Source organism: Amblyomma americanum, chromosome 1 (genome assembly GCF_052857255.1).
Source record: "Amblyomma americanum isolate KBUSLIRL-KWMA chromosome 1, ASM5285725v1, whole genome shotgun sequence".
Lineage (NCBI taxonomy): Eukaryota > Metazoa > Arthropoda > Arachnida > Ixodida > Ixodidae > Amblyomma > Amblyomma americanum.
This window is the reverse complement of record NC_135497.1, coordinates 313,466,434-313,481,260: the sequence shown is the minus strand read 5'-3', so window position 1 is coordinate 313,481,260 and position 14,827 is coordinate 313,466,434. Positions and strand designations below refer to the sequence as shown.

The following is a 14,827-nucleotide window of genomic DNA, read 5'->3' as shown; positions in this document are numbered from 1 at the left end:
CAATTTGTTCCGCAGTAAAAGATGTATTTGTTCCTGAGAAATTTTAAATTGAAAATAACTTTTGCCCATTGCTCAATTCAAACTTACGGCAATGATGATGTACTGAGAATTACAGACATCATGATTGCTGACTGGAAGTGTGTCATGTGGTGGTCTAAGCTCAGATATCTGCGTGCAAAAAAGCACTTGATGACATCGCAGTTTGCAGTGAAAACAGCTTTTGTTGACAATACCTGGATTTAATTTTTTTTTGTCTTTTCTACTTAGAAAAAAAGCTTTATATTCAGTAAAAGTAGCTAGTTGTCATCAGATTGTTATAATCAGTTGGTATAAGCCGACCTCAATTTGTCCTTGGTGTCCCCTTAAGAAGAGCACACTTTCCTGCAAAAGCCGCCTCCAGATCTCACCAACTGTTCTTGTGAAAGGACATCAATAAAATGTGTTGTTTTGCTTGCTGTAGGTCACCCTGTCTCAATGCCTTCATTTCAGAAGCTGCTCAAATTCTATGCAGTCTGCTGCATCCCAAAGCTCATCACTTTGCTGCACAGCTGGGTTAATTCAAGATGTGGTGCAGCAAGACGCATTCATGGCTTAACTGAGGGTAGAGCTATGCTGTCAATATCTGGAAATTTCCCATCAGTGACGGCCACACTTTATACCTGTGAATTAGGTGCTGACCTGGATGATGGCTTGGATGATTTCTAATTGGACTTCTTTTGGTCCAGTGTCGGCAGTGATGTCTTTACCAAGCACGTGGCAAGACCATGCTGTGTTTGTTAATTGATTTGTGTTAGAATTATGGTTGATTTTCCCATTTAACCAATGCAGTTGTGGTTTCCACAAAGGACAATGTGCACTACAGTCATAAAACACGAGTCTGGTAGCTTATCTTCGCATGCTTAATATTTCAAACCTTGCTTGCTGGGCTGTAGCCTTCGGAGATTGTTTTGCGAAAAGCCTGGCATAGGTTTCTATTTACCACCCTGTACACACTATGCCCCATTACCTCAAGTGTACCAGAAGCATGGGAGAATGCTAACATCATGCTGATCTGTAAGAAAGGGGATGTAAAAGAATTGAACAATTAGGCCGATTAGCTCACTAACTGTTCATTGCTTACAAGTTATTTACATAGGTAGTCTGTAAGAGAATCGGAGCAACAGCAGACTTGATCACCCCATGGAGCAGGCTGGTTTTCGGTAAGGGATGCTCTACAATAGACCATGTTCACACCATCAGTAAGGTTGTAGAAGAATGCACAGAATACAGCCAGCCTCTGTATGTAGCATTCTTGAATCACCAAAAAGCATTTGATCCTGTCAAAATATCAGCAGTCATGCAGGCATTGCGTAAACAGGCTGAGGAAGAGGCATATGTAAAGGTATTAGAAAATATCAACGGAGGCTAGATAGCAACCATACCTCTGCACAGGAAAAGTGATAAAATACCAATCAGGAAAGGGCATCAGGTAGAGTGACACAGTCATTCCTCTCATATTCACTATTTGTCTACAAGAGGCAATTGGAGGGTTGGATTAGGAAAAGCTGGGGATGAGAGTTAATGGAGAGCATGTTAGTAACCTCCAATTTTCTGATTTTGCTCTGCCAAGCAACTCTGGGAAGGAATTTCAGTGCTTGACTGAGGACCTAAACCGTCAAATCAGAATGGTGGGACTAAGAATTGTGAAAAAAACGTGTTTTTCAGCAGTGTGGGAAGAGGACCAACAGTTTACAATAGGTAGGGAGGTATTGGAAAAGGCAAGGGATTATGTTTACTAAGGACAAGTAGTGACTCCAGATCCAGATGAGAATGAAATAGCTGGAAGAATAAGAATCGCGTATGTGGAGGGCATTGGGTAGGTACTCGCAGGTCACTATCTTAAGAAGAAAGTATACAGTGGTTGTGCCTTGGCAGTACTTGCCTGTGGGGCAGAAACTTGGAGAATAACAAAAAGGCTTAAACAGTGAGGTATGGAAAAGGTAGTAATAAGGGTAATGTTAACACAGGAGTAGAGCAAAACAGAATGGAAACAAACACAAGTTAATGATGTCCTGGTTGAAATAAATACGAAGAAATAGGCATATGACAGGGAACATAATTCAGAGAGTAGATAACCAACGGCCCCTTAGAATGGGTAGATAAGGGTTAATCTGCCGTCTTCACAAGGTGTGATGCCTTCTGAGGAGTGGGCGAAAACTGGTTGAAAACAAATACACGTGGGAGACGCATGCGTGATCCGGTTCCACGTGGCACCAACTGTGCGTTGCAGAGTGGAAAGTGTGCTTGATAACTGCTGCAGTCTGTTACTTGTCCCTGTCTCTAATATGGACTGCGCATGCTCAGTAGGAGTTGGTGGTTTGTTTTCAACCAGTGGAGCTATTCTCTCGACACAGAAAAAAAAAAAGGCACTTGTCAACCTGACTAAAAAATATCCATGAAAAGTTTCTGGACTTTTGACCCTCTGCTGGGGCAAAAAATCGCATTAATAGCAGTATTGCTGCCCACCCATATTGCATGACAGCTGGTGGTCCATTTCTGAGAGTGCCAGCTTACTTGCCCTTGTGGCTCTGTTATTCCCAGGCCCGGCTGTTCACAGTGTTGATGCCAGCAAATGAATGAGAAGTTTTTGGTTATGGCATGCCATGCTGACAGTGGATGGCAACAGATGCCGTAATTCCTAGAGAAGCTGTCAATGTAAAAAGCGGCCACTTGGGATTTCGCTCTGTAAACAAAGTTTAGCACGACAGTGAAGACGAAAATTGGAGGAGCGAACACTTCAGCTTCGCCTTAAGGGTGTGACGCAATAGCGCAATGGGTTAATTCTCATATATGCAGAAGGTCATTCTCTACTTTACATTCATATATCCCTGGGAGTCCTCATACCCCTCCTGGCACAGTGGTACGGCGTTTAATTGATGCGCTACTGCCCGGCGATGGCAAGCGCTCCCAGCGGTGGACCTTGTGTGGCCCAGGTTTCTCTTCCCGGGCGACCAGTCATGAATTTATTTGCCACCTGCCATGGTGGGCAGTTTGCTCACTATCCGATGGGCAGGTTGTGATCACGCTGCAAGGTCACGTGACCTAGATGACGCACCTGCCCCCTAGGTTGCTCTCTTGGACCATCTGCCAGAGCCATGCCCGTGATTTTTCGCTCACAACGCCGACACCGGATTCTCTGGTGAATGAGGCATTTAATGCTGTCGCGTTAATGCATTCAGTGCCTGCTGATAGCCCTGAAAAAGCCATAGCTCTAGTACACAATCAGTCATTGTAATGTATGAGCTTACACTACCCTCCAAATATCCTCCAACGTGCAGAAGTAACAACACACCAGTAGCTGTACCATTCTCTCACTTCAAGAATCCCCATTCCAGGTACAAGCTTTCCCCTGCCTGGTGCTCGGCTTCTTTAGGGTGAAATGCTTGGGAAATGGATCTTTGACCCCCCATTGAGAAAAATGGCCACAAGATGGGCTTGTACTGCACGAGGCGGATTTAAGGTTGCTTGACGGCGGAAATTATTTCTGAGGCTGGTGGGCCACCTAGGTTGCGTAACCTTGTGGCATCGTCATAACGTGCCCACCGGGTTTTCAGCAAACTGCGCACTGTGGCAAGTGGGAGTTAAATTAAAGGTGTACTAAAGAGGAATCTGAACTCGTCTTTTTACCGCGGAAACTCAGTCTGCATGTTTCGAGCATTCTTAGAAACTTCAAATTATTGACCTATGCTGCTGATTTTCCTAATTTAAATTGGTTAAACGTCCAGGCTCCCACCTGTTTTTTTTTTTTTTTTTAACTCAACACTGAAGGTAGGAGGAGTCAACCAACGCGTGGCGTGCCTTTCAGCCAGTGCCGTGGTGGCTTGCCTCTTTGCCATCGGAAAAGTGATATGTAAATCAAAGAGTCCACGCGTATTTTTATTTCCATGGACCTAATTTGTGGCTATGTTGTCTGTGACTGAAACCATTTTTTCGCAGAAACCTAGAAAACAAAATAAAAGCGAAAGCGAAGCCACCACGTGCCTGACTGAAAGGCACTCCATGCATTGGTTGACTCCTCCTACCTTCAGCGTTGAGTTAAAAAAAAAAAAGGCGGGAGCCGGGACGTTCAGTCTGATTTAAATTAGGGAAATTGGCAGCACAGGACAATCGAAGTTTCTAAGAATGCTCGGAACATGTAGGTCGAGTTCCCGTGGTAAAAAGACAAGTACTGGTTCCTCTTTAGTGCACCTTTAATGACCGGTCAAAAGAGGTTGCTCGGGAAGAGCAGCCTGGGTCCCATAAGCCCCACAGTTGGCAGCACCTGCCATTGCAGGGCAGTGGCACATCGCTTGATCACTGCACCACTGCGCCACAAGTGGTATGAGGACTCCCAGGGATCTATGAATGGCCAGTTCCACATATATGGGCATTAATCCATTAAAGCTATCGCGTCATACCCTTAAGGCGGAGCTTAAGTGTACCCGCCAGTTTTCTTTTGCAGTCTGAGCAGGGGCTGGCTTGAATGACATGTCACCTGCAGCTGGCACTAAGCAAATTTTCCCACTCCTTTTTTAAAAATGCAAAGTAAGAAGTACTTCGTTATGCAAGAAATATGTTCATCCTTTTATCGCTTGTAGCAATGAAAGAACAGTGAATTCGATGATCATTACTATCTCGCATTGTTGATAGAAGTGGTGAATGCATGGTATTTTCAACTGTTTGAGTGAAATTTGTGCATACCTTGCCCTGTGTACTGCAGCTGGACATGGTTACTGGAATTGGTATCGGCTATCTGTGTGTGCTTCTTATGCATTCCATTATTCCTGCTTGCTGATGTGTTTTAAAGTTATTTGTGAAGGTATGTAAACCAGTTTAACTGGCTTTAAAGTCTGAAAACTTATTTTCTGCTACCATGCTGGTGTGGCCTTTTGAATGAACCATTTTTCTGCGTTTTCTTTTCGTTCCAGTCTCAAGTTGGCCAGGTATACGAAGCTGTAAAGATTGCCATTGATGCAGGATACCGGCACATTGATTGTGCTTTTGCGTATCAGAATGAAGAAGAGGTTGGCAGAGCCATTGCAGATAAAATTAAGGATGGCACTGTTGAAAGGAAAGACCTCTGGATCACTGGCAAAGTTTGTATTGTTTGGTGAATTATACTTTATTGCACTGCTAATCTTTGCGTTTTGTTGACTGAAGTATTCCTTATTTAATAATTTGGTGCCAAGCAATGTCAAGTCTTGTTTAAGCAGTAAAGTACGAGAAACACTGCAGTTGTGAGCGTGAAATGCTCATTAAAGGAAGTGAAGAATAAATGCACATGTAATATGTGCAATTGTTTCTTATGTAGGTAAAGGAATGTCTTACCTGTGTTGCATGACATGGAGTTTGGAGAAAATTTGAAGGAGGAGGAGTGTGATAAATTATGCACGCATTGGCATGACTTCAAGCACCATCAGCTGTTTGCTTCGACAAGCATTGGATTTCTTGCTAACCACAGATCGGAACTCGATTGGAGTGTTACAGTAGTAATCGCAGTGAAAAAATAGAACGGATGAAAGGAGAAAACATGAACACAGCACTGTGTTTGGGCTTCCTTTGTTCATCCTTGTTTGTTTGTTTGTTTGTGTGGGGATTACCATTGCAGTGAGCAGCAAACTTGTTCAAGCTTCTACATTTACTTGGAATAGTTGTTCTGGGGCAAAACAGTGACTGGAAAGTGGCAACTGGGAAGCTGGAGCTGCCTGGGCTTTTAGGGAGCTTTGTGTGAGAAATGTAGAAACAATCCTTGCAGTATATTTTACTAGTTGTGTCTGTAGAGTTTTACATCCCCTTTGAAAATTTGGTGGCATGAATCAACTTCGTGCTGAAGAAATGCTTGGCGAGCTGTAACTGAGCATGCCATTGTATGTAAACAAGGTAGCTGCATAGAGCAGCTGTAACTTGGGAACTTATTTGTCTTGTTAAACTAGTTGTTCTGAAGAGCAGAACTGGAGTGGCATTTCCTTAACTTTTGCCATTTTCTTCTATGAATGAGTGACATGATAAATTACTATTTGAGCACATTTTCATGAAGCAGGACTCATTCGCTTCACCGATTCCTGAAATATACAGGGTGTTTCACCTAAGACCTCCGGCAATTTTTAAAAATAGGCTTTTTGAGTTAGAAGGGCTTTTTTTTTTTTGGCATGGCATTGTCAGTGGCTGGTTAACTAATATTGAATAGTTAACCATTTAACTATTATTGTTAGGCTCCTTATTTACTGAGAGGCCTGTAGCCTACTGTAAGTAATATCTATATCAGTTTTTAGATTTAAAAAAGATGCAGTTCTCATCACCACTGCACCGCAAGGAATTCTGGGGCTGCACACGGGCAAAAGTGAAACCACAAGACCAGAAAAAGTGCTAGCCACGCCTGTGAGCGCACGCCACACAGCAGTGAGGGTGTCCCATGCTCCTTTTGCAGGACCCGACTGGGAGCAGCGAGTGGGCAGAGAGTATGTGACAGGTGCGCTGATGTGCGACGCATGCTCGCAGGCCTGGCTAGTGCTCTTTCTGGTCTTGTGGTTTCAGTTTCGGCCATGAGCAGCCCCAGAATCGCTTGCACTGCAGTGGTGACAAGAACTGAACTTTTTTTACCCAAAACCCGATATGGGTATTAGTTACAGTCAGTACAAGCCTCTCAGTAAATGAGGAGCCTAACAGTAATAGTTAAAAAGTCACCTATTCAGTATTCTAGTTTACCAGCCTGCTAGTTAGCTCGTTTTAGCTGTATTGTATTCTTATGCACTCATTACTGGCAATGCTGGGCCGAAAAAAACGCCCTTCTAACTCAAAAAGCCTATTTTTAAACATTGCTGACAGTCTTAGGTGAAACATATAGTGGCATGCAGGGAATTCTGACACTATTAGCTTATTTAGCGGGCTTTTAATATATCTGTGAGCTCGAGGCTTGAAGTGCTCTTTTTTTTTAGTACTATTATGTGTACACAGCGTGATTCAAGCTCCTTATTGCTATAGCGACCACTTTGCTTGGAACTAAATAGATTGTATTGCAACATTTCAGTGTTGGAACACCTACCACAGCAGGAGCAAGGTGTTTGAGTGCTGTGAATTGTCTCTGAAAAAGCTTTGCCTAGACTACTTTGACCTTTATCTGATGCATTGGCCAATGGGCTACCAGGTAAGGTCTGCATGTGATTATTTATTGCAGTTGCACAAATCAGTGAGAAAGCACCCAGCCCACACTGCCTTTCGCTAACACTTAATAAGGTTTTGTTCAGTTTGCCCCACATATCGGTTGAAGAACCGTTAACAGCTGGCTGACATAGCCCACTGAATTCAGGAACAGAAAGCTAAGTTTAAGCCTCATAATTCACCGTAAGCTATCAAGGTTCCTTGAAAGTAGGAATGACGTGCTTGCTTCTTCAAGCTTGCCAGTATAGGGTGACTTTCAGCTTTTGCACATAATTGACATCACTACCTTTGGTTTTGTTTATGTAAATTTCATGGTAATTGTCAAATCTGGCAGAGGATTTTTGAAAGCTAGAAGTGGCTCACTACATTACGGTGAACCAAAATTCGTGTGTTCGGGAAAGGTTCAATTCTTTTGGACATGAAATCTTTGTGTTTTTGTGCATTGCCTGTTAACTTAGTCTAACACTTTATGCATTGTTAAGTCAGGGCATAGAAATTGTGCTCTGCTCAAAAGGTTATGTGGACCAATAACTGGCAAGGTAGCACAGAAGAAATGTAGGAGCTTTGCACTGAATCTCACCATTGCACTTCTGTGCTGCTTGTAATGATATTAATAGAGCAATGCGTGAAATACCGCTTACTGCAAGGTACCTAAGTTGTGTATAATTTTTTTTTTTTTTTTCACTAAAACTTGCCAGCACATGCTGAGGCAGAACCTTCTACAGCTTGATTCAATGTGTCTTCTGCTTCATCAATGCAGTGACTTGAGTAGCAGTCACCTTTCCCAATTATGCACTTATTGAACATGTGGTATCATAGTCAAGACTCTTTAAGTGTTAGGGGAAGTTTTGACTTGCACTATTCTGTTTTGACTGGCACTATTCACTCCTTTCCAATTTGTTAGGAAGGTGGTGAGATGTTTCCTAAAAACGAAGCGGGTGACTTCATCTTTAGCGACGTGGACTATCTTGAAACATGGGCGGTAAGTTATCTTAACCTGTTATTCTAACCTGTTTTACATGCAATATACGAGCCTTCACCGTTACAATTTTTTTCTGCTTCATAGGCCATGGAAGAATGTGTGGAAAAAGGTCTAGTTCGAAGCATTGGCGTCTGCAACTTCAACAAAGACCAGCTTCTTCGCCTTCTGGGAGCAGCCAAAATCAAGCCTGCAATGTTGCAGGTTTGTACAGCCTATATTTGAGAGGTTATGCAGGGCTTCCACTCTTTCGCCAACTGCGCCATTCTGCATCAAACAGTCTGTTACACCATCCTGATAAAAATGACCAAAAGTGCACCAAAGTGCGCCAGAATGAATATCTTAAGATATGGTGGTAATGCCAGGCCTTGTAGACAGGTCTAAAGAGGGTATGCGCCTGGCGCGACATATTACAGTGCAGCCATTGCCGCAGGAATGTCCCCAGGGAAAGAAATTGAACTCTGTCGGGCAGCTAGAAATATCCATTTAGCAGCCCGTTGATTTGCACAAAAAGGAAGTAAAATGGGTAGAGCAAGGTAGTTTTGTCACGGGCGGTTGCCAGAATTTCGGTTAGTAAACGTCTGCTTGACACGTTCGTGCATATATCCTTTGTGATGTCCAAAGTGCTGTTCTTGGTTTTTTGGTCTGGATTGTGTACTGTGCCATTTTCTGCACATTACCGCACCGCTGCACAAATGCTGCGGTGAAACTTGCATGGTAAATTTTGCACCCACTGAAAGCGTGTTCGAGTTATTTCGAGATGAGTGATGGTGCCGAGTCTGCACGGCGCTCGCCCACATAGGGAGTCTCGGAGGCATAATCAAAGTTGGCGAATTATCTAGTCAGCAGTGCGCTAGCTGCCCGAATCATCGGTTAAAAATAGTGTCGCAAATTTTCTCAAAAAATTTCAAATGAACTGGGATTTAGAATAAGCTGGTTTGGAATTTTCAGGTTTTTAATGTATACATGACTGCCTCTGTGCATCATCTCGGGGGGGAAAAAAAGCAGCATCCCTGCGACGAGTAGCATTCCCTGCATTACAAGCCAACTGTAATGTTGACAGCTACAGTAGAAACCCCCTGTCACGTTTTTCATTGGACCACTGATAAAGAAGGAAAAAGAAATGTACCAGCTGCAAAACATAGTAGCCGGACACATTAAAAAGCAAAGCGGCAGGAGGGAACTGGGTTGAGGTTTGTTTCAATATCAACGCATGAAAAAGTCGTACACTATTGTCTGCCACTTTCTTTTCCTTTCCTGCAAGCACAACATACTTCTCTAGAGTTAGCAAGTATTTTTGTGACTCTTGTGATCGTCACTCTCGAAAGACACTTGCGATCATCCTGTGTGCACAGATCTTGTGATGGCTCTAAAGCCGCCAGAGCAGCTGTCAATAGAAGGAAGCAATAGCGGGTTTGGAGACCACAGCGAGCGGGCGAAGCTGCAGCACATGTACGCTTCTGCTCTGTTCTCGCTGCGGTCGGTTTAATCCTACTCAATTCTTATCTATTAGAATTGGCTGTACTTGCCTGACAGCGCCGATGAAACTCCGTCAACAACCGCAACAAATTTCATGCCACCTGCAAGTGCTTGATTTGTCAGCGTAGTCTGAGCATGTTGGAAGCCATCGTGTTGGAACTGGGTTGGAACACAGTGGAGTGGAGTGAAGCTTTGATGGGCACTACAGGGTTTCGCTATGGTCGGTGTGCTGTAGCCATGCTGTGCACACATGAAACGTACCTTGAGGTGCGTGTCAGACTTTAAAATGGCTTCTTGCATACGTTGCACGGGCAGGTGTGGCGTGGTGTTCGCAATGTGTCGTGCAGGACTGCTCCCACAGTTGGGATGCAAGAGCTGAGTTTGTATTACATGATAATCTATAGAAGCTACTGTGTAACCGGCCTGCAAGACTGTTGCAGCCAGGAAGACGCACTAGCTGCGAACATACTAGCTGGGTAGTAAGTATCACTGTATTTAGCTTCTATTCTAATGCATAACAAATGAGCTTACAAATGCCCCCTGTTCTCTGTGCTGGTAAGTGCTTCGCTGTTCCTGAGGAGTGGATATGCGGATGAGAACATTTTAACGCGACAGCATTAAAGGTCCCGTTATCCAGGGAATCCAGTGTTGGCGTTGTCAGCTTCGACGTTGTGAGCAAAAAAATCACAAGCATGACATTGGCAGGTGGTGCCAAAAGTAACCTAGGAGGCAGGTGGGCAACCTAGGTCACGTGACCTTGAGGCGTCATCACAACCTGGCCACCGGATAGTGAGCAAAGCAAACTGCCCATCGTGGCAGGTGGCAGTTAAATTAATGATTGGTCACTCCAAAAGAGTAACCTGGGCCGCACAAGGCCCTCCGCTGAGAGCACTTGCCATCGCAGGACAATGGAACATCACTTAACCGCTGTACCGCTGTGCCAGGAGGGGTATGAGGACTCCCAGGGATCTATGAATGTAAAGTAGAAAATGACCTTCTGCATATATGTGCATTAAATGTGCTATCGCGTCATACCCTTATGGCGGAGCTTAAGTGTTTCCTCCAATTTTTTTTTAAAGGGACACTGAGGAGAAATTGAAGTTGGCTTGTATCGATAGAATAGCAGCTCCTGATCACAATAACGCCACTCTTACTGGAAACAAAGCTCTTGTAATGTAGAAAATGGCAAGAACCAAAATACAGGTGTCGCCGCCACAGGCCAATCTCGCAAGTACAAGCGTGATGACTTCCTAGGACAAGAGGCGCCACCTTGGAGGAATTTTCCTTACTTCATGGAAGCCACGAATCTCTGAGGCTGGCAAAGGAAGGTTGCGCACCGCACCGCTAGCCGTCAGAAATCACGGAGTCTGCGTTTACGTCACGTATCACGTCACTCCGTTCTGTGACGTCATAAGAGTTCTCCGTGTCGTCATAAGAGTTCTCGAGTTTGAATCAGAGCAGCGGGAAAAACTTTCTCAACTTCGAATCCAAATTTCTTTGAAATAAATGCATCTTTCGCGCCCGGACAAGCGGCAACAAAGCCATGAAATGCCGAACTATCAGATTTTGCTAACGAAAAAGAAATGATAGAGTTCTCCTCAGTGTCCCTTTAATGAGAACACATGCAATGCAAATAAATGGACAAGCCTCGGAATTGTGGCAGTACTGCTCTAATACTGCGGGAAGTTTGAGGCCCAAAAATTGTCTTGACAGTGGGAATGAATGTAGAGGCTTGACAGTTCTAGAATGGGCACAGAAAGCTGCTAATGTAGATGACAATGAAAGTAAAAAGAGAGCTTTTGAAAAAATAAAAAGCAACATGTCACTTTGAAAACATTTTCTGGCCACAACCTCGTTTTTACTGTTTCTTTGTGGATAGGATGAATTTGATGTCTACCAACAGATTTAATGCTCGTGGTTAGTTCTTTTTATTGTAAAAATAATTTGAAAAAAATTTTCAAAATATAGAACATTTTCAAGAAAAATTCAATCCTTACCAGGTTTTTAATTTAAAAATAATGCCTGATCTTTATGTCATAGTTTAAAAAGAAAACTTGAAATGAAGGGCCCTCTGATGCGGTGTGAGTAGAGGGCCATGTTCGTGCAACATTCACATAGGGTCTGGGGCAACACATTTGCTTGCTAGCACAGTCTAACAACGGTAGCAAGTAACACTGACGTAATTTTGGGTAGATTTTAACTGTGGACAAAGTGTGGCACTCAAGAAAGGAAAGCATTCAGATTCAGAGAAGGAAGCTGTACAGAAGCATCACTGAGCAGGTCAATCAGCAGAAATCAAAGGTATACTGTTACATTTTGATTTCATTGGTTGAACGTTTGCTTTCATTATTTGATTTGGACCTCTGCTAGCCAGTCACAAACCATTGGAATGCCGAAAAACATCCACATTATGTCTGCAAATAACTAATTTGTCTTCATTTATCTGCTTAGTTGGAATGGTGCTGTGCGTGGCCTGACTCAGGTATGGTCTACACCTGCTGAAGAGTAAAAAAATGTGTGGCCTTTCAGTAAACATTTGAAGTATTTTTGTCCTTGTAATGAGAGATATGTTATCATTTCTTGACTTTCAACCTTTGCTTTACTGCATTTATAGGTTGAATGCCATCCCTACTTGAACCAAAGCGATCTAATCAACTTCTGCAAAGAGCATGATGTGGCTGTCACTGCCTACAGCCCACTGGGTTCACCTGATCGCCCATGGTAAGCTTGATTCATGATTTATTACTAACATGTAGAGGTCCCTTGTCTTCTTCTTTTTTTTTTTTTTGCACTGTTGCCTTTCTACTGCAGGTTACTGGTGAGCAGTTTAAAGGCTTTCATTCCATTGAAAGTCACTTTTGTGTCGTTACTCCTGCAATGCTTATTGTCACATACGTATTTGTTTTTCTTGTTCTGATTACTTTCACCGTTAAACTGTCATGCTTGATGGTGGAGGCCACTAACAAGCTTTCATTTATGTGAAAGACTCGCCTCGGTGGCTCAGTGTCTTTGGCATTCTGTTGCCGGTTGCGAGGGCGCAGTCGACCCCAACATGGCAGCTGCACTTCGAGACAAAATACAAAAATGTTTTTGTGCTGTGCAATGTCAGCGCATATTAAAGAACTCCAGGTAGTCTAAATTGATACTTAGAGCCCTCCACTACAACATCCCTCATAGCCTATGTGTCGTTTCGAGATGTTAAACTCCACGATTACAATGTTTACATTTATGTGAAAGTTGTCTTTTTAATAGGCTTGTGCGAATATTTGATAATTTCGCATGCTGCTAAAGCCCTGACTCCATGGACACTTCCTATACTCCGCGACAACTTTTTCTGGCAATGAAGCAGGAGCTAGGACCAAAACATGCCCTCTCTTCCTACACAGTAAAATATAGGCTTACAATTATTAGTTTTCTCATAAAATAATGCATATTGACAATATACTAGCTATGTTTAAGGGATATTTCAAACACAACTGGCAGTTTTCAATGAAAGTCAAGGAAAACACAGTTTTCTTGATTACAAAAAATTTGCTAGGCACGTCCTGTGCTGCCCTGGGGGTGTGCCTAAATCAGACACCCAGCGCCATCTGCTTTTCAAATCAGGACTAGGACAGAGCGGATGAGTCGTTGGAGCGTGGCTAGTGCAGTCACAGGCTCGTCAGCTTTCTGTACCATTCGTAAAGTTTGTCTCGGCTTTACTGTTCTCAGCAAGAGTTTTTTTAGATGAGTTTAGTAACTCAACTAAATTTCCTTAAACATTTTCTGTTTATCACTTTACTAGCTAACGTGATTTGCCTGTTTTTTGACGTCCGACAACACTGATATGACTTACACAAAAAGCTTTTCTTTATCTCAAAAACCCTGTTTTAAGAATTTTTGCCAGGCTCCCCTGAAACACCTGGTAGTTGTGCTGAGTCATAATTGTATAGCTGAAAGAATTCTTCCTACCTTATGCCATTTATATTGAGAAGTATGCATGATTTTAAAATTGCCTGCCCGCTCCGTTGTCCTAGTTTAGAACACTGCTCATAGTTTATTGAATGCCTTGTTATGAAAAACTACATGCTGGTTTCCTACAGTTTAAACTGTGTTGTCAGTTATTGTAAAGAAGATTTCAGTGTTAGTTTTCACTTGGCTTTTTATTTCAAAAGGCAGCATTAAAACTTTCTTGCTGTTTTTGGTTGTTGAGTACGGTGTGATGCAGGCTGTGAAGACAGTACTCATGTTAGCTACCCACGCAAGTGTGCACTTCACAAGGGTTGTCAGTGCACTTGTGGGTCATGCTCACATGTAATGCAGAGATGCATAATCACTTGTAATGCAGAGGTGCATAATCACTACTGGCAAAACATTCTATAGTGACAGCTGTTCGTGCTCCTAACTCACGATATTGTGGCGTCATTGGGCGCCAGCACAGAGGAGAGGGAAGGCACGCCATGGGGAGAGGGAACAAGTGACAAGGAAAGGTTGGGAAAGGTGGGCAGGGGTGGAAAGGTGTGCCGAATAGAGAGGGAGCAAGTGACCAGGAACTCTGAGGTGAGCGTGAAAAAATGCAGCATGTGGGCAGCACATGCTGGCAGGCTCACCAGCTGGCTGCATAGCATTCTCTCCCTCAGATGTGATGGGGAAACCAGTGATACCAAACCATGCTGCTGCACAAGCATTCCAGCGTGCTCGAAACCGGGTAATCGAGAGTGGCAAGCTTATTGAGTTGCGACACTCTGCTTCATGCTGCAGAAAGCAAGGCCAATGGGCGTTCGTATCAAGACCCCAACAGTGCATGCCGCTGAAGCTGCAGCAAAACGGATCCATTTCCAAGTGCTAACCTCTCTGCATTCAAGTTGTTCACTAGCTGTCAGTGATTTTATAGTTACACCACTGTAACTTTGGGTCAATTTTTTTCTTTTCCACACTTTTTGTTGGTTATTATTGACCTAATGTAGCACATCTTTTATAGTATTCAAGTTCAGAATACCATACTGAAAGTTCTGATATGTTAATGTCTTTATCACGTCCATATTTTATGCTACATAAGATAGGAGAAAATTGAAAATTGGAGCCCTTCACTACGGCGTCTCTCATAGCCTGAGTCGCTTTGGGACATTAAACCGCCATAAACCAAACCAAACCGAAACGCAGCCGCCACGGTCGTGTTCGAACCCGGGTACTCCGAATCAGTAGCCGAGCGCC

General features: G+C 43.3%; 1 protein-coding gene across 2 annotated transcripts in view; it reads left to right on the top strand.

The window, feature by feature from the left end:
* Nucleotides 1–14,827, top strand: part of LOC144115359 (aldo-keto reductase 1B-like) — a 44,534-nt gene that overhangs the window by 14,492 nt on the left and 15,215 nt on the right. For both annotated transcript variants that reach the window (XM_077649716.1, XM_077649715.1), the window contains exons 3-7: nt 4,947–5,114; nt 7,046–7,162; nt 8,081–8,158; nt 8,243–8,359; nt 12,249–12,355. In XM_077649716.1, the coding sequence (XP_077505842.1) occupies nt 4,947–5,114; nt 7,046–7,162; nt 8,081–8,158; nt 8,243–8,359; nt 12,249–12,355 (587 nt within the window). The remainder of the gene's footprint in view (nt 1–4,946; nt 5,115–7,045; nt 7,163–8,080; nt 8,159–8,242; nt 8,360–12,248; nt 12,356–14,827) is intronic.